General features: G+C 44.2%; 2 protein-coding genes across 2 annotated transcripts in view; one reads left to right on the plus strand and one right to left on the minus strand.

Annotated features, from left to right (window-relative positions):
- The window catches only part of MBOAT2 (membrane bound glycerophospholipid O-acyltransferase 2), a 90860-nt gene extending 73503 nt beyond the window's left edge, over positions 1-17357 (minus strand). The window contains exons 1-3 of the mRNA XM_085217992.1: positions 17218-17357; positions 3015-3160; positions 469-546 (exon numbers count right to left, since the gene is read on the minus strand). Coding sequence (XP_085074118.1) covers positions 469-546; positions 3015-3160; positions 17218-17289 — 296 coding nt within the window. The 5' untranslated portion in view covers positions 17290-17357. The remainder of the gene's footprint in view (positions 1-468; positions 547-3014; positions 3161-17217) is intronic.
- Positions 17288-18863, plus strand: LOC146545088 (uncharacterized). Its single transcript, XM_085217994.1, has 2 exons — positions 17288-17693; positions 18198-18863. Exons 1-2 carry the CDS (start codon positions 17288-17290, stop codon positions 18437-18439), a joined length of 648 nt encoding a protein of 215 aa, XP_085074120.1. The 3' UTR covers positions 18440-18863.
- Positions 18864-20817: the final 1954 nt, after the last annotated feature.

Consider the following 20817-nt stretch of genomic DNA (forward strand, 5'->3'; position numbering starts at 1 on the left):
TTTTTGTCTAAGACAGCAGTTGCTCTGTGCTTTTTTATAAAAGAAAGAGCATGGCAAACAGTACCTTAATATATATCTCGCAGACTGACATATCTCCTCAGACAGACATCTCCCTTCTACTAGCAACAGATGTTATCAAAATACATTTGTATCATCTTTTTTTGAGAAACCTAACATTATTCAATAATGGCAAAAAAAAAATCAGAATGCTGAGAATACTATTATCCCCTGTCTCAGTGGGGATATTGCCAATTATAACAAGATTCAGACGTTCAAAAAGGAGGCAAAAATACCCGATAAACCATTTTCTCTGCTGGAAAAAAAAAAATCACAGTTAGCAGAAATCAAATACTGAAATATCTGGGTATTCCACTACAACTAGAAGCAGCATAAATGCACAGCTATAAGGAAGCACAACAGTAGCATTCTTCAATTTTTCTATTATTATGCTTTAGAATAAAAACTTACTTGTGCATGTTTTCCACTCCTATAACGATCATGAGATAGTAGGAAATTCCACTTTGTATAACAAAATGTAAGGCATACCTAGGAGGAAAAAAATAATCACTCAAGGCATTTTCATTAATGACAATCAACTACATTATTTATTTATTTAATGTTAACTTGAGGAGGCTTCTCCAGTTCTAACTCCATCACTTCTTACCTAAAACTTACAATGCATTCTATTTAGATTTGCAGCAACCCTCTTTCCTCCCAATAGCTTCCCCCTTTAGCACAGCACAGACAGCAATAATGAGCAAAGACTACAGACTTAACTAGAATTCTCCAGTTAGTAAACAAGAGTATAAAGACGTTGATAATCTTAATTATCAGGCCTCACAATACTTTCATCCAGCACTATTTCCTGAGTAAATAACATGAATGTTTTGTGGCTCGGCTCCCATATCTGCCCCTTCATTTATCTGCAACAACAGATCTCAGATCAGGCCAACCATATTTCAGCAAGCACAGTATCAGTATGAGGGAAGATTTTCCTTTCCCAGGCAGTAAGAACAGCAGATCTGCCCAGCCAGCCTCTTTGCCCCACATGGTCAAGACCTAACTAGGGATGAGGCTTTTGGTCCTTAACCAAACTTGATTCACACCTTCAGTTTGGAGCTCAGTAACGTTTACATGTACTCAAGTGATGCACTGATCTAGTTTGGGATTTTTCCCCATGAAGAGCAGCCTCAAAGCCGCTACCGTTCTGTTCTCATGATCTGCTTTTTTTTTGTCCAGCTTGTCAGCAACTGCGTAATTTCACTCCCCATTCATTCACTAGGAGATACCTCAAAAGCTACTGAGCAAGGGACCTGCAAGAAGACTAAATATGATGAACTCATAGAAACAAATTCACTTGGATACTGATTGACCTTGAAAAATAACTTCCAATGGAAGATCCAATCAGTACTTGCTGCCATGCTTCACTAACAGCTACTCTTGTTTAAATTATGACTACCTAAAATTCAAATGCACATTTATCACATACAAATGCCCATTAAAAATATATTCACTTTTTCTTTTCAGATCAACCACGTATAAGCAACACATAACAAAGACATGAAAACATCATGTCAGGAAGGTTGCTTTTTAAACAGATGGAGGGATATATTGTAATAAAGCCTGTAGAAGCTCAGATTGACATGGATAGTGTGTCAAGATTACAGTCCCTGAAAATGTATTTCTTTCAGTACAAGTCTCATTAACAGTAGCAATTTATTATTTTTTTAAATATGAAATCAATCATATGAGATGCATCTAAATACTGTACAGAGCAGTGAGTTTTACTTATAAACAAGAGGTATTCTAGGCCTTCTGTGCTATTGGTTTGGTCACACTTGTCATTACAACTACACTTAATGATTTCTGCTTCCAAAGCAATGCAGACACAGAATGTGCTTCTAAAGCTTACACAGCTCTCACCAAAACCAGACACGTCTGCTGTATCATTCTCCTTGTTTGCAGCTAGGCCCTCAAGTCTTTGACAGCAGATGGCCCAAAGCAAAATACAGGGCCAAAAGTTGAATAAATGCATGGGAGTTATACAGTTACATATGTAAGTAAATTGCATGTGTAAATCCAAAGAGTAAAAGTTTGATGTTTCCTAAATTTAGAAAATACTTATCTGATAATGTTGGACAGCCTCTGTAACATGCCAAAGTAGAGACCAAATCTGTGGCTTGGAATCCAAGATTTATTTATACACGCTGTGCACAGACACACAGTGTGCACATGCTGTGTGCATCTTCCCATCTGCACCCACACTCCAGCTTGAGGGAAAGGATTAAATTCCCTATAGTCAATGTAAATCTAAGCCCCCTTTATACTTAAAATTGAAAAAGCAGTTTGCTTGCAGTACACTGAACTGGCTCTTAATTCAGCTTGGGAAGATGAGAGCCATTTCATAATTTTGAAGAAAAAACACTCAACTAAATGCATTCTCTTTATTAGCCCTACTATTATTCTGTCTTGGTATGCTCTGCAAAGATCAAGATGTGAAAGCAGCAATCAGAAAATTTAAATTTTTAAACAAAACTCCTCCTTATAAAACAAAAAGAAACATTAATGTACCCCAAACTCTCAAACCAAGAACAACTCCTTTTCAGAGGCTTAATACTACTTGGGAACATTATCAGCTCTGCAGTGCTGGTCACCCTTCCTGTAACAAATCAGATGATACTCAATACTCAGAAGAGGACCTGGAGAGCTAGTGCATGCAGAGAATGTTGAGGAGAAATGCTCTCACCACATCTGCAGTGTCCCAAGAGAACACCTTCCAAGCACATTTAAGCTGCACCTGGTCCATCTTCCCAAAACTACAAGAGTGTTAACTACCAGCTCATAAATGGAAACTCTATCAAAACTTCTGCACTTGAGAAAACTTAAGGCACTTGCTGTACATTTGCAGCAGCTAAAAAACACAGGTAATGTTCTTCACACGAAAGCATTGCTTTCTGCAAACAAGGCATGAAAAATTTATGAATCCTTTAGAAGTGAAATTAAGTGCAACTTACCATCCAAAACAAAAAAGTGCAAGATAAAGGCCCAAGAGGGTTGCAACAACATGTCTTATAAATGGGCTAGTTTTGCTTGAATGAAGGTATGTTCGAAACCAAATAGCCGCAAGCAAGGCAAACAGTTGGCACACTACGAAGTTGACCTGCATAAAAAAGAAAAAGAACAATTCTCACACTTGTGTATTAAAACTAGCTGACAAACTATAAACAGTTTGCAACTTGCAGAACTTTGGGCTCTCCCACAGCTCTTCTCACAGCATGACACCTTCAGAGCTCCACCAAGCACAAAGCAGGGCTCCCACCAGCAACCACATAGAAAGGATTCTCCGAAGCTATAGAGGCAATCTGGGCACATATCAAACAAGTTCTGTACACCAAACCACTCTTCTCTCAATCACGGGCACATTTACACTTCTCAGTAATGCGAAGATGTGGGTTTGGTTTCCCTTTTTTTTTTTTTTTTTAAACTTAATTACTTGAATGGAACTCGGGTCAACCTGCAACCACAACCTACAGAACTCATCTTCTTCACCATCCATAGGTTTCCCATTTGGGAGGAATAATTCCCCTTCTACTGTACTACTCCAAACCCTTCTGCACTAGCGAGTTACACAAGCATTAAGTGCCAGCAGGGAAAGCAGCTGTGGGCACAGCGCTGCTCTTCTTAACAGAGCAGGTTTCCTAAACTCAGCTGTCACTTACGCTTGGCCATCCATTTGCTTACTCCCACATTTACATTATGCTTTTAACAGTAACTGAAAAATCCTAAATGAATGAGGAGATATTCTTTCAGGGCATAACTTGACCTGTTTTCTCTCCATTATACGCACTGATGCAAATGAAAAAGAAGATTTATAAGTCGGGATGAGTTTCTGGGTTTAGTGGAAAAGTTCCATACGAAGCAGTTGGATTTAATGAACCACTGAAAGAAACAAACTGATCAAATATACAGAGAGGAAGAGGAAAAAAAAAGCCCGAGTAATTAACTATGAAGTCAGTATTGACATTTGTTTTGAATGTTTCTGATGGAAATGGCATTACATCTCTTTGCAACCCCAAGATCTCACACCCCAGGCAGATTGAGATTGGGAGTGAGAGAAGGGGTTACCTCTGAAAGCAAGGTGGCAAGGACTGGGGAAGAAAGGCCAACAAGGGCTGGCTCCTATGGTTGCCATGGCAAGGAGAGAAGCGCTCGGCATCTCCAACCTGTACCACTGTTTCTACAGGAGAGGACAAGCTAAACACAAACCCCGAGCTTTACAACTCAGGATAAACCTGTAGGTTTAGGGACGTGGAATAATCCCAACTGACACGAAAAAGTACAAAAATCTAAGGATGTCAGCTTACAGCGTTGGTCTTTGAAATGCACAAATGACCTAAGCAACACAAGCCTGTTCTGAAATCCTTCCTCACAAGTGACTCCACAGTTAGCAGGGAGTGCTTTTAAACTGCTCTTCCCAAAAATGCACAGATGGACGCACACTGGGATGCACAAAAGACACCACCACAACATTCACACAGCACCTCAGGGCCATCTCCTAACCCTACCCATCCACCCCTAATATCTGCCTCACAAGGCACAGAAACGTGGATTAGAAAGCACCAATGGTTTTTACAGCCTTGCATTATACCAGGTGCCCCCAAAGCTTTAAATACATATTTACAAAAGCAAAATACACATAAGTTAAGAGTTGAAAACCATGCATCATCTCCCATTTAGCCTTTACGTCTACCTCCTCCTGGTAATGCTCCTCTGTTCTCCCCAGCTGGATTTCTGCTTCATTCAGCACATGGACAGTCGCCCAGTTTTTGCCTGTATCCTCCAAGCCATTAAATACTTACCATCTGCATCTACACCAAATACAAAACCTTACATTTCCCCACAGGCATGTTTATGCAGATCTGACCACAGCATGGGAAGAATATACAAGATAATGAAAGTCCAAAGCATAAACTAAATGCCCACTAATTTCAGCTGCCTAATTTCCAACACATAGTGCCTGGTTTTTCAGTCAGTACTTCCAACAGAACTTCAATTGGAGCTGTGCTTTGAAAATACAGCTTCAGCTGCTCTTATGAATATTCAGCATTCCTATAAATAAGGCCCAAAGTAGCTCAGAACACAAGCAAAACCTAAAGTCATCACGATGACATTTTCATTACGTTATTTCTCTAGATCACTAGAGAAGACACAGACGTGAAAAACAGCAAAGCAGGAGGACCTGTATTCTGAATGAGGAAAGGAAATCACATGAAGAGTAGTTCTGACCATTGCTGGACTGTATCACAGTCAGATAATCCTCATCTGACGCTTCTCCTGATGTTTAAACATATACTATCACAGGCTGAGCATTCACTTTGTAGACACTTAGAGTATCTGATTCCTTACATTTAAAAAAGAAACAAAACATGGCATTTCTATGACAAACTCAATGCTCACCTGTTTGCAATTATCAGTTATTGCTTCAGCCCAAAGCACAGATTCCTACCGCTCCAGCTATCAAAAGTATCAACTCGTCTCACATGCAAATAAGATTAATCTCCTGCTGGTCCTATAGGAAGTAAAGAGAGACTCTAGGCTTCCAAAGCCCATCCTGCTCACTTCCAATTCCACCATCTATACCATGCTGTAGGGCAGACAGGCGGGCTGCTGAAGCAGCCTCCCAAGCATCCTCACTTCAAGATGCTTTGGCATGCATGGTACAGCAGTGTCCACACAAATCAGATACATACATATTTTAATTTAACCTGAACTGAACCAGAAGATATGTTCCAAAGGAAATGGGACATCTAGTCTGTGGACTAGACTTCAGCAGCAGAATTTCCTAAAATCATCACAGCATCAGTGATGGGTCTTCGTTAGCAACAACGTCCTACAGATGCACTCTTATAGCACCACAGTGCTTGATGCAAACAAAGCCAGAATTCAACATTCAGCCTTTTCTCAATCACATCTCCCATCTTCACTTGGCCTCAACTAGCAAGAGCTCTGCCCTGAGCTGCACAACCATCTGCAGACATACAACTTGAAATACAGCATGAAAGTGAACCCTCTTGCCAGAAGGCAAAACAGTCACTCAGAGAGAAAACAAGGAGCGAGGTACAAGGGCAGGGCTGGACATCATCACTGTGCAAGCTTACATAGAAAACATGTGCACAGCCAAGCAGCTATTCAGCTGGCAAATATCACATACGGTAACCTCAACATCTGGGAGTGATAGACTTGGTTACCACCTGAAAGCTTACATCAAACCCTTACAACGTTCTGAGTATGGGCAGAATACAACTTTTAAACACCTCATGAGTTGGTTAGACTCGAACAGAACGCCCACAAGGAACAAAGATAACACACCACGAAGGCAGCATGATTCATTCCACAAACCCAACTCTAGTTGTCTCCCTTAAGTCATAAAAGCCACTCTTACAAGCAGCTCAGGTTTTATGGAGGAATAAAAACTTGGATCCATTAGAAGCTAAAGTCTTAGGGGTAAAAATATATATATATGATCCAATGTGTGGAACAGCAGGTTTCACCCCAAGGTGTTGTAATTCAGTGTATCTATAAAAGAAAAATAGAGTTTTTGACCTCCTCATGTTACAGGCCATATAAGCTGAGCTTATAGGGACTCTAACACCTCTACTCCCCATATAACTTTCCATTACATGCTGCTGTGTGTGCACATGGAAGAATTAAAACAACTTACAATGATGACACAAATGACCAGCAATGATCATTCAGCAACTACTGACATAGATGCCTATCAAATCCCTCTTAGAAATATTAAGGTATTCCAAAACTTGCTACATGTATCCTTGCAATTTTCAAGTTCAATCCACTGTTTTGGTGCAAGAGCAGTGGCACAGCACAGCTTCTCTGCACCTTTTGTGCCAAGCGTGACAGCGCCACATGAGTACAGACCAGTTTCAATGCTTGGGCTATTTGAACTCAGCTGTTCTGATAAACTCACTGCGCTGTTCAATGCATTAATCAACATGTCAAATCTCCCACTTGCATACACTGTGCAAATGTCAATAGAAAGTCTGTAACAAAACTTCTTTAAAAAACATCGATTCTAGATTTTTAGATGTTTAAATGCAATTTGTGACCTGCATTTGTAAAAACATTCTGTTTCTCAAGAAAAGCATTTGAGGAATCTATTTCTTATATAAGGAAAAGAAAAAGGTTACCAACTGCTCACGATTTCCAGCTTCAGAGTTTTAGCAAAAACACTTAATCTGAACTGCTAGACATGGCCAATTTTTGACATAGGCAGCATCTAAAAAATATTAATGGCTTATTAGAAGCTCACATTAGAATGGAATATAGAAGATCATTTCTCTCAAACTCATTTTTAATACACTGCTGTGCAATTTTTTATCCACCAATTAAGATTTTAACAACAGTAACACTTAGAAGTCCCATATCACTGCCCATTGCATACTGCTTTTCATGCCAGTTAAGTCACAGCCATTTTCCTTCCCCCAAAGCCATCAGTTGAAGACTTGAAAACATCTACAGATGTTCCCCAAAAGCTCCTTTCAACACAGGAGAGCTGATGCTTCCCTATGGCATGCAAAGAGCAGTACAGACAGCTTTCCTTCTGTCCAATTTCTAACCTCCATCCAGCAGAAAAAGAACAGTCAGCTCACACGATGATCCTGTAATTGCCTATTGCCAAACCACTAAGAAACCAAACGCAACAACTATTATTATATGAAAGCAACAATCAATTTCTCAATCAAAAAAATAATCCCATGGCAAAAATGAAAATCAAAGCATCCAGTAATTTAATTCAATTCTTTGGGAAAGGTCTGAAAGAATCCCAGAGATCATCGATGTCGGATGAAATTGAAGGATACTTGAGCATCCCATTCAGAGAACGTCACAAACTGACGGGGCACTCCTCTTTCAATTCAAAGGCCATAAACCTTGTGGTGATGCTTTCAAGTCCATTTTTGGCTCAATACCAATTACCTTCCATGACAAAGATTGAACTCATCAGCACTCCTGCCCTGACATCTCAACCTCATCCCAGGAGGAATATGAGGAAAAGTATGTGAAGCAGCAGCAATTACTTTAGGTGGTATCAGTGTAGGAGATGTTAACTTTGTGTTCTTAGTAGCAAAGACTGTGCTGCTCTGTTTGTAGACTATCCAGTGCGAAGGGTCAGCCATTTTCAGACCAGGCTTCCAAGCACAATTCCTCTAAGAGCAGCCACTTGCTCTAAGCCTGTGCTCTACCTGCTGTTAGCCAACTTCTACAATACTGGCAAAAGCTTGCCACCATTATACTTCATCTTTTCATGAACTTTAGGAAGCAGCTTTAAGCACTTAGATTCTGAATGCTGTCTTCCCAAGTTGATTGAAATCCAAAACAAAGACAGACATGACTAATGTTAACACTATCTCTATTTCCCGTACCAATTTTCAATTTCTAACTTGTAATTCTTAATTATGTTGGAAAACAACATATGCATTTTACACTGAAAACAACCAGTGCTCATTGCTCAAGGGTGGGAAGGACCCAATATTCTTCCTGCTCAGCTCGTAAGGGTGTAGCATTATCTGATTACAGGCACTGAGCTTTGAACACCTACGTGTACATAGCAATAGCCAAAATCTAGGAAACAAGTTTGCTCCAAAGGTAGAAACTGTGATAAAGCCTAGGTATTTTTGGTGGTGGGATCATTTCCCCTCTCCTCATATCCTCCCAATATAAATGACAGCCTAACATGCTGCTTCTGCTGAGCAAAACTTGGTTTGGCCAGTTAAAGATTGCAGAACTCAGTCTAAAAAGGCATCAGTGTTTACAGCATCAAAACAACAGTCCAGGATTCTGTTGACAAATTGTGGTTCCAAACAAAGACCCATTCAGCTACCGAGCTATCCAAAATGTGGCTTTTTATCACACACACATGCACATCATTATTAACCTTGATCTCTGCTCTGCCACTGGAGTATAAGCAGCACACAGGATAGTCAAACGTGCATTTGAATGGCAAACTTATTTACAAAGGCTGCACCAAAAGTAATACTTTATTATGTTGGCCCACAACACCAGAAATAGACATCAGTGGTATAGCAGTAGAGGTTGAACCTTCCCATCAATATTCCATTACATGTTGCTGTGACAGATGGCAGCAGAGGGGCACTCTGACACAACGGTGTCTGACATGGAAGTGTGTATGAAGCAAACGTCACTGAATGCCTCCATACAGAAAAAATGGCACCCATTGGAATTTGCGAACATTTATGGAGATCAAACAGTGGATGTGAGCACACTGAGGGGTGCGTGGTGCATTTCAGCAATGGTGACAGCAATGTCAAAGACAAGCTCCATTCCGGATGGCCATGCAGATTTTTACAAACACAACGTGCAGGTTCACTTTCATCATTGGCAAAAATGTAGAGCTAATGGTGGTGGCTATGATGAGAAATAACGTTTTGTAGCTGAAAATTTCTTCTGTCAAACAGTGTTAGTGCTCTCTTTAGGTTCCATGGAAATAAATATAAAGGCATTAGTTTCAGAGCAGCCTATGTAATGCTTCGAGTAATAATTATGTAGAGTATACATTGAGTTTTTTTATAACTCGCTTTTCTAGCCATTTGTAAAAATAACCAACATATTTGGGAGTATTCTTCCCAATAATAACCATAAACATGTATTCTCGCCTTTGCTCTACTATTATACTCTGGTATATGAAAAATGGAAACTGAAATCCCACTTCAACAGTAACAGTAAGTTTATAAAGCTTTCAGAAATCCAGGAACAGCAGCAGTCCCTTTACTCAGCAAGTAAAACAAACATTCCCCACCCATCACTAAAACATTAAGGTCAGCTCCTTTGCAGAAGGAAAAAAGGGAAAAAGGACAGGATCTCACTGGTGTCTCCATCATTTCTATTTGCAGGAAGTCAGAGGCCTGGAGCATCAGTCCTATGAAGAAAGGTTGAGAGAGTTGGACTTGTTCAGCCTGGAGAAGAGAAGGCTTCATGGAGACCTCAGTGTAGCCTTCCAGCACTTGAAGGGAGCTTCTTATAAACAGGAATGGGACTGGCATTTTACACATGAAGACAGTAACAGGACAAGGGGAGAAGTTTTAAACTAAAAGAGAGGAGAGTTAGATTAGAAGTTAGGAGGAAATTCTTCACTCAGAGGGCAGTGAGGCCCTGGCACAGCTGCCCAGAGAGCTGTGGGTTCCTTGTTAAATGATAGACAGGAAGAAGTAAAAATCAAGAGTATCACCCCAGCAGAAGGCAGGTCAGAAAGAATAGGAATTACCTATAGAGGAAGCACTACCAATATGGAAGACACCAACTGCAGTTACACAACCTAACAGGCTGCCTACAAGCCATGCTGCAAAACACGAGCACCTTCTTCAGCTCAGGCCACTTGAATGAGACATAAATAGAAACACCCAAATCCCACATACTGCAGTAACACTGCACTGTTACAGCCAGCCCAATACAGCATCTTCCGCTTGGGATATCTTATTCCAGGGTAGAAGGCAGAGGTATGGCTCCTTTGCAAAGATGGCTTGGCTATTGAAAATGTCATTACAATGATCATTTAAATGAAGTAGATAAATAGAAATAGCCCAACTGCTCTTTTTGCACCAGGGAACACAAAATACAAAAAACAATGCCTGATGTTGACGTTTACTTCTTCACCTTGGAAAGTAGCTTCAAGTGAAGTATTCATAGTGAAGAACTGCACCTGGCTGCGAGAAGTCTTCCCATCTTCCAAGAGAAAATAAAACCCCACAGCCTGAACTCCCTTTGGAAAATGAGAAAAAAGCAGGGGAATCTTTACTCATGAGAAGTGCACAAGTCAAAATAAGCAGCTTGATAAAGACATAGAATCCTAAGTGTTGGAAAAGGCCAAAGATCATCTAGTCCAACTGTCAACTCATCGCCACCACGCTTACTAAATCTCATCCCTAACTGTACCTACACATGTCATAATTAAGGCTGCAAAGGATGCAGCACAGATCTTCATCAAAAAAAGATAAACAGGTGTTAAAAAGAAACAAGTATTGAGGCTGGCGAGTTACATGTGAGCATTTTCCAGAACTCCTTGAAAGCAGCACTGTGCCCACCACAGCCCTCCGAGGAAGAGCAGCTATATAGCTGCAGTACAGCTGATTTACAACAGCAGCTCTTCAAAAACAAACAAAGCAGCACAGTAGCAGCTATTCATTCTGCAAAACAAGTTACTCTTGTCATCCTCAGCGTGCCTTAATGCTTCTTCTTTATTAACCTGTTCTCTGGGCACTTCAGTATTTCTTCTCAGCATCCCAGGACACGGTGTTTTTGCAGCACTTCCTGAATGGCACCCTGTCAGTAAGCACTCTTTCTTACAGCAGCTAAATTAATTGCCTAAGGATGGGAAAAACAATTGGGCAAAGCAAAGCAGTAACTCCAGAGTGCTCAGGTAAACCATGTTCATTTCAGCTGCTCGCTGGAGAAACCCTGGGCTGTAATTATCTTTCAGGTTTCCCATTACTTCACAAAAACCTGGAAAAATCCCTACTATGAAAGCGATCGAGGCTGTATCAAAGGGAAAATTCACCATCTCCTCTGTATAAATTAAAAAATGTAAGTAGCTATACCCTTCGTGTCTCCGCAACAGTGTTCATAAACCTGAAATCAACAGAGACATACTCGTTTTTTGCACTAAGTTTTCCCTGCACTTAAGAGACAATTCATCTTTCCCAGCACTGCAGTCGGCGTCTGCTGCCTTCTCTCCATTTGTCAGCTCCCACTCTTTCCTTCAAGGCAATCACTACCTCCTGCCAATTTTTTTTTTCCCCCCTCTTCTCCCAGCAATTTCATCCTTCTCTACACATCTCACACAGTGCAACTCCAACCAGCATCACCCAGAGCACAGTGTGCAGGTGTTGCCTCAAACACTGGATTCCAGGAAAGGTGTAATTGCAAAGAGACCAGAGCTATTTGATGGTGTATTCCTGAACTGTCCTTCAAAAGAATGGAAGAGAAGAAAGCAGAACAATACCTACCACTCTTGCACTTTGCTAGGAAATCTGAAATATCCCATTTAAAGGGAATGGCACACAGAATGCAGAGCACAGCACTTCTTGCTGCTTCTGATCACCCATCATTGCCTCCATCCATTGCCAGGGGAAATCACACCACCACCCACCCTTCATTTTTCTGACTGCTAGTGACAGATATGGGAAGCACAGGGCAAAGGAGGGGCACAAAGCCCTTGTCCTACCACTCCCTCACCTCAACGTTTGCATTTCACACACCCATCAGTACTACTTTTACTCACTTTTATTACTCATACATTTCCTAGGTTACATCAGCAGAAGTCACTAACAGAATAAAGCTCGGACGCTCTTTACGACTCTCCATTTTTAATCATAGACTCATTAAGGTTGGAAAAGACCACTAAGATCATCTAGTTCAACCCCAACCCATCCCCACTGACCACGTCCCTCAGCACCACACCTCCATGGCTCTTGAACACCTCCATGGCTCTTGAACACCTCCATGGCTCTTGAACACCTCCATGGCTCTTGAACACCTCCATGGCTCTTGAACACCTCCATGGCTCTTGAACACCTCCATGGCTCTTGAACACCTCCATGGCTCTTGAACACCTCCATGGCTCTTGAACACCTCCATGGCTCTTGAACACCTCCATGGCTCTTGAACACCTCCATGGCTCTTGAACACCTCCATGGCTGGTGACTCCACCACCTCCCCGGGCAGCCTGTGCCAATGACTGACCGCTATTTTGGAGAAGAAATGTTTCCTAATATCCAACTAGAACCTCCCTTGAATATATATAGTTAAATAATTCTTAAGACAAGACTAGGCCATCTACATTCTGGACAGTTACACAAACATTTTAATTTCTCCTCTATATTTAAACAAAAAGGTTTTCATTAGAGTCAAGCATTTCAGTCCTCAGGAGGCTGTGTCAGGTTGCCTGGGAAGAAAACAAGGCAGACTACAGCACTGCTAATGCCCCAAACTTCCCAGCATACCATAGAGCTACGAGATGTGTCCAAATGCTCCCTGCAGGCAACCGGGCTGCTAAGCAAAGTGATTACCCATACCACCTCCATGCCTGGTCTTCTACCCAAACTCCAGCAGGAGCTCATCTCCAAAGTATCCAAAGTCAAAACAAGGGAAAATAATTCTGCCTACCCTTCTTGAAGGCAACCAGGGGAAATACGAGGCTCAACGTATGTCAGTGTTCACTGCTTTTTGCAGCACTGGCTGCATTCAAGGCGTGCTGAAGTAGCTCAGGTACTTTGCATCAGGACACGTGTGCTGCAAGCAATGCAGAGGTGTAGCAGCCTTACTTCCAATCACTAAGGTATGAAGTTTATAAGGTTCATTGAGCTCTTTATGGCTATTCTTTAAAAAGGTCAATTTGGATTCTGGGACTCTTGAAGAAAATGCTATTGGTCTACATAAATGAGCACATTATTCAAATAAAAGCTAAAATTACTGTTGAAGGAACAGAAAAAAAAAAAGCAAGAGATGAGTAGAAATAAGTAGCGAGGAAATTTGGTGACGTCTGTTGAAAAACACTGCAGCTCTGCTGATCTTATCTGGAAGGTGATGGCTGCAGCTAGCAGATCCAGTTCTCCAGCTCGTGCCCCACAATCTCCACATCGATCTCTCAGACAAGTGCCAACAGCTGATGCTCACATACCGGCATCACCCAGCTCCCATCCCTGCTGCCCAGCGACTCCTCTGTAACTGCTATCTGTTTCTATGGCAAATCAACTGCGGGAATATTTCAACTCATTTTTGCCGATTTTTCTGATTCAAATTTTGCTCCCTCTGGTGGAAGCAGTGAAAGAGCAAAGACTCTGAGCCAAGCTTTGCTCTCCTAGGACCACCCTCAGCTCACAACTAACTTAAATCTCTCCGATATACAGACAGGTGAGCTGGCACACCAAGAGACAAGGGACTTGTCATCAGCAAGACTGAGCTAGAAACGGACCGCAGCCCAGCACGCTGCCTGCCAAGGCTTCTCCTTGCAGGAAGAAGCAAGCAGCAGGGACACCAGCATGACAGGAGCGTAGATGGGAAAACTAGAAGCCTAGGTGAGAGACAAGGCTGTAACACAACACTGAGAGCTGCAACCTCGATGCATTATGCAACAAAATCCTTCAGCAGCCCAGCCTTCCTGATAATTCTTGTTGCACTTCTCCAGCTGCAAGGGGAGGGAATGACATAACTTCTCCTATTCCCTCTCTTGTCAAACAAGACAGAGGGAGAATCGTGGGCAATTACATGCATTCACTCTTCATTAACTTTAGGGACCCAAGACACAGAGCTGTCAACAGGATGCTTCCCTTGCTGAGCAGGAAACCTGGCTGCTCCAAGAAGCAAGAAGATAGAGGTTTTCGCTCCACGGAGTGCATTTCTTTTTCCTTTAACTATATACAAAAAAAGGTCTGCATGCTTGCCTTCCCAAATCTACAGAGACAGTCTCAGGTTGCTGATCACACCAACCATCTTCCCCAGCATCTTAAGACTGAAAACAACAAAGGGATTGAATGAAGGCAGAAGCAGCAGCCCACCACAAAACACATATTTGGTTTTCAAAGCAGGCATTTCACTTCACTTCGTACAAGAGAAGGGAAAAGCCAAAGGAAGGGTTAACACAGGGGCCAATCATGGCATAATACCTCATGCAGGATACTTACAGAAGAGGAACAACAAGCTTTCTTCCACCCCAGTAGCCAACTGGTGGTCCACTACCAAGAGGAAAAGTCACAAAGAGCAAATCGTTAAAGAAGCAGAGCTCTCCTCGTGCAACACAGAGGAGAGGGAGGTTCAGGTTGGATACCAGGAAAAGGTTCCTCACCAGGGATGTCAAGCACTGAACAGGCTCCCCAGGGCAGCGTGCACAGCCCCAGTGCTCTCAGATGTACGGTCTGACTTTTGGATAGCACTGTGTGGTGCCAGGAGATGGACACACTGATCCTTCCCATTTGGGATATTCTATGATCTCACAAGCATGCCCAGTGGCTCTGGCAGAGCTGCCATCCTCCATGTTCCAGGCTGGTACCAGCTAGCACTCTGGGGGCTGCACTAGGTCATCTCCAGAGGCCCCTACGACTCTGTAACACACTGCTTTCAAACAGATCTGTGCCTCTCATTCTACCAAAAGTAGTCCGCCTGCTTTCTTGCACTTAACCCAAACATAAATTTTTATCCAGTTAATCAGGTCAAAATCAGAGATATCAGCTTCACCTGTAAGTGAAATTTCTACTTACATTCTGTGCCAAGAGGCAAGTTTGTTTCATCTGTGTGTTTGCACGCCCAGCCAGCAGAGCAGCACAGGCACACGCTGCCTGGACTCAGCCTCCCAGTTACACACCTTTGCCTCCAGTAAGATTGTAGAGCAGGATCATTACAGAGAGTAATTGCTTAATTGTAAACCACAATATTTTAGATAAAAACATTAGCATCAACTTGGGTAAAAAAAAACAAAAAAAAACAACAAAATAGAGAAGTAGATAAATGAAGCTTAATCTTGTTTATCCACTGGTTCTAACCACTGGCACAGCATATCATTCTGAGTGCCTGCTTCATGGCAGGACCCATCACAGCAGGACTTTGAGTCAGATGGTAGAAACAATGCACTGATCAGGAGCTCTTCATTCATTCCTTTTCCCCAAGCACAGCTCTATTTCCATACCCAGTACACATACATACAGTGTCACTGAGTGCCACACACAACCTCTGGGTGCATTTCCTTTCTCTGCCCTCACGCCCTCCACCGCCTTCACCTCCCTGACACAAAACACGTTCCCTATTCTCTCTGTGTTACACACTTACTACCGAGACAGGCTCTCGAACTGACACTCTACAAAATCCTAGCCCAGAGCGTTGCTTTTTGTTGCCCTTTTTGAATCAGTTAAAGGTGCATTCTTAGTGCAACACAATTTTGTAACTTTCATACTCCATTCATAGTCAAAGCTCTCCCAAACCAGCAGGGCTGATACTGCAGCCCACTGATACAGAAAAAACAAACATAAAGGTTTTTTAAAGCTTATTAAAAAAGTAATCTTCTAAACCTTGTGTTTAGCCATCCTCCATTGTAATAACACCCAAGAACTCACAGAGCTCAAGCAGAGTTATTTGCAAAAACACCTTTACAGGAGCATCTGTTGCAACACACTGAAAACAGGTAAGTTCTCCAGGCTTTGATAAGAAGTAACTTCATTACCACCAAAATGCCGGATCAAAAGCTCTTAAATTAAAACTAAAACACTAATTTTAAGACTACAGTTACAAGCAGGTGATAGGGGGACAGCGGTAACACGCCATAAAAAGATGATCACCTCTTATTCCACCCCCTATTTCCCAGTAAAGCCGTGGCAGCAGCACACAGCACACAGCCATACAGCGCCATACCCACAGGAGGCAGTGCCAGCAGCGCTCAGCATCCACCCCATCATAGCCAGCTCCACCGAAACCTGCCCACTTCTAGCAGCTTTTTGGAAGGTATTTCCACGCACCCTTCACCTGTGGCTACCTCACCTACCTCCCAGACACACGGAAGAAAGAGAAATAGAGAAGAGCAGGTAGCTCAGAAGCTGATGGACGTGCTCATCCCTCTGGGTTTCATTTCAAATCACTTTCCTACCCCCGAGGTGTGCCCCGTGAAGCCCAGGCACCAGCATCCCTTCACGGGAGGGCAGACAGCTTCTCTCGTCCCGTTCCATTCATTTACACACTAACAGAGCATTTTTTCCCTTTAAGCACTCCCCACACGAAGTTCCCCGCTACCACAAGATCCACAGAACTCCCTCGAAGTTACCGATACACCTACAGGCACACAAACATCCCGCGGAGGGAGGAGGCCGACCCCGCTCCCCCGACGGCCGCTCGGCAAGCCGTCCCGTCCCGTCCCGTTCGGCACCGCCCGGACGCCGACACCGCGCACACCGCTCGGGGCCGCACGGCCGCACATCCCCGCTGCGGGACCCCGAGCGCGGCCGCAGCCCCCGCGCGGCGGAGCGGCCCCGGGGGCGATGCCCGCGATTCGGCCGCGGCCTCAGCGCGCACCCGGCGGGGCGCGGACGGCGACGGGCCGCACCTGATCCTCAGCGCGAGGCGGGCGGTCCCGCGGCGCCGGGGGAACGAGGCGGCCCCGCGCTTCACGTGCCCCCAGCGGGGCGGGCGGCGCCGCGGCAGCCTCACCTGGTCGACGGGCAGGCGCACGGCGTTGCTGAGGGGCTGCAGCAGCGTAGAGCCCGTGGTGCTGGTGGCCATGGCGTCTCACCCACGCCGGGAGAACGGGCGGCGGGGCCGAAGGAACCGCTCCTTGCCGGGCGCCCGAGGCGGCGGCGACGGCGGCAACAACGGCGGCGCGAAGAGCCCCAGCCCCGCACGGCGCCGTGACAACAAGGGGCCGGCGCGACCCTACCGCCGACTGACGGCGCCGGCGGCCAATGGGAGCGCGGCGCGAGCGCGGAGTGACGGGAGGGCTCGCCCAATCCCCGCCCCCCGCCGCGGAGTGGGCGGGGCCGAGGGGCTCCGCTCTCGGCGTCCGCGGCCCGGCGCGGGGTGCGGGAGAGGGAAGATGGAGCCCGGAGGGGCGGCGCCGGTGCGGCGCGGGGACGGGCCGGCCTCGTCCGGGCCGCCCGGCGCCGAGGTGGGGCCGGGGCCGCGTTCAGGTAGCGTGTCCGGCCTGGAGCCTCGCCCCGCGGCCGCGAGAGTGAAAAGGATGCTGGAGGGGCGCGGAGAGGGCGTTCATAAATAGACGGGAGCACCTGAGAGGAAACGGCATCTTCCTCCCGGGGGCCGGCGGCAGCCGCGGGGCTGCAGGCGGGGCAGCGGCCCTCCGGAACGCGGCTTTGCCGAGTGAGGGCCGGGGTCGGCCCGGTGTCATGGGCCACGGGCCACGCGCGGCCGAAGCTGGGAAGGCCCTCCGGGTGCGCCGTGCCCAGCCCTGCTGCAGCGCGAACACACAGCGCCGAGCGCCGCGTCTGGGGGCTTCTGGGTATCCGAGGAGGAGAGCCCGCGGCTCCGGCTGCCTGTGCTCCGTCACTGCACCGCACAGAAGTGCTCCCGGTGCCCAGACAGAGCCTCCTGTGCTCCGGTTTGTGCCCAGTGCTTCTTGTCCTGCCTCCGGGCGCCCCGGACAGAGTCTGACTCTGCTCTCTGTGCGCTCCCTTCAGGTGTCTCTGGACGTGCAGGAGATGCCCCTGAGCCTCCTGTTGTGCAGGCTGAGCGGTCCCAGCTCCCTCAGCCTTTTCTCATGGGAGAGGTGTTCCATCCCCAGCATAAAGAGTTCTCGACAACTTGGCAAAAAAAAACCCCACCTCTTCCAACTTCTGACTTCAGGGAGATCCATCTACCATGGCTGCAAGCCACAATTTTTCCTTTATTGAAGGTCTGTTTCTTACATACACAAACTTGAAGCAGTACAACCATAAGTTGTAAGCCTTTCCAGTAGGCTCAGGCTTGCAGTGGTTTCCCCAAAGAAAGCAAGAAGTGATGTGGTGCCAACAGCAACAAACCGGTGTGTGGCACAGCTCTTTCTTCTGCCCGGTGAGCCCTGCAACACGAAACAAAGCAAAGTCCTCAGTGACTTGATGTGAGGACGTGCAGCAGGGTTAGTACTGAGCGGTTCTGCTTTAGTAACCTGCCCTGCTGCTTTCATATTGGAGTCCTCCATTGTGTCAGTGTTTTTCTTCTTATGAACTAAGTTTTTGCATTAATTTTTCTAAAAGGCGGAGGAACCTCAAGGAACATACTGCTCTGAATCTGTAACTGCTCAGGAATTTTGGATCTCTTGGCAGAAAGCTGCAGGTTATTCCTTCAACTTTATTAAACATTTAAAATAGATGGATTGGATATTTTGCCTATAATCCTACTAAATGTGCGTATTTTGCCTGCATATCACATTAATCATTGTGCTTCCAGCAAGCACAAGACTTTCACCTTGATTTTAAGTACACAAAAAATGAAAATGAAATATTTTGTCTTCCTAGCTGGAAGAACAGCTAGGTGAGTGATTTGCATACCCATTTAAGTTCACAATTAATTCTAATTGGTAGTAGCAGGAAAATGGAGGTGTAATTATCTGAAAACATCCGGTGCTTTTCTTATGAGTTGAAGACCACGCTCTCCTCTTTTAGCTTGTAGTGTGGTCTTTTGTCTGCAATTAAAGAGACTGGATAATAGCTACAAATAAGTCGTTTTAATTAGTTTTCTTCACTGTGTGACAAGCAATTACAAGTGTGGTAGTATCTGCAGCTTCAGAAGCAATCGCATGATGTTTTTGTAAGTAAAGCAAAGAGCTGCCTTCAGAAAGGAAAAAAAACCACACGCAATTTTCCCAATTAATTCTGAATCAGTCCTGTAAATGTGAACCCCCTGAATGTATAATGTATGTACATACATGTAAGTAACTTCACAGGAGTGCAGTGCCACTGGGCAGAGTCTGCAATACCCAATACATATGTGTATATAAAAGCTAAGCTTATTTATCTGATTCAGTAAGTAGACATATCCCTACGCACAAATATTTGGAAGTCTTAATCTAAACTTTCTCACCTGAAACTGCAGAAGGACTGCTTTAGAGACTGCCCATAGCTAGTTCTGAAGTGCAGTCTGGTCACAAGGAATGATTCTAAATAAATCCAGGGAGGTGGTGGTACTGAGATTTTCTTGAAATATATGCATCAAGTAATCGACCTGCTAAATAAAGCTCTTGGATTCAATTAACAAATTGTCTAAAATAAGCTCATACTGTCATGGCATAAGAAATCAGCTTGTTTTAAAACACAATCCTCATTTTTCCAATGATTTTCATTCTTTTTCCAATGCATATGCTGAGAAAATACAAAAATGCATTTCCTTGCATGACTTTAGCATCTTCAGAGTTCAAACCTGAAAGACACATTTATTTATACAGTAAACTCCATTATCATTACAAATCGTTGTCAGCTAAGGCATTAAGTTACATGATTGCATCTGTCCAAAGTTTCCACTGGAAAAAAATGCAGTGTTTGGAGAAGACGTTCTTGTGCTGTTATTTAGGAAGGTGTGCATTAGACAATGATAAAGAAATGTGTTTTAAAATAATGGTCCCTTTGTAGTGACAGGGCAGACGAGTTACATGAAAGAACAGAAAGGCTCCTGCTCCACACAGCTTAAAATCCAGGTATTCAATTAAAAGTGAGGCACGCAAATGTTGGCTGGGAAGAAATTAACAGGAAAATAAGCAATTTATGCCATAGTGTACTGTTGGTATCAGCTATAAATTGTGTGCTGAGGGCATTCACAGGCATTACAATAAAACTAAGTCTTCTGGTGCCTTTTTTTTTTTTTTTTAACAGATTTCATTACACATTTTTAGCATTGTTAAGAATTTCCTCCCTCTGTGAAAAGACTGTGTTGTTTGTTGGTCAGTGAGACATTGGCTGGTGAACAGCAGCACTCCGCTTTGCACTGACACACTGACAGCCCTGAAAGTTGTATGCAGAAATCTTTCATGTGATGCCATGAAAAAGCAGGTTGGAAAGTGATACAAAGAAGCTAGCGTATCCAGAGTAAGGAACCTGTAAGAGTTGTTGGTCATGTAAGTGGAACAGTTTTCAATAAACATTACTTATTTTCATGCTGTTGGAAACATTTGCATATAATGAGCAAGAAGCAGTACTTAAAATCACAGAATCATAGAATGGTTTGGGTTGGAAGGGACCTTTAAGATCATCCAGTTCCAACCCCCTGCTATGGGCAGGAACACCTCCCACCAGACCAGGCTGCTCACAGCCCCATCCAGCCTGGCCT

The sequence above is a fragment of the Meleagris gallopavo genome, chromosome 2 (assembly GCF_905368555.1).
Source record: "Meleagris gallopavo chromosome 2, MGAL_WU_HG_1.1, whole genome shotgun sequence".
Classification (NCBI taxonomy): domain Eukaryota; kingdom Metazoa; phylum Chordata; class Aves; order Galliformes; family Phasianidae; genus Meleagris; species Meleagris gallopavo.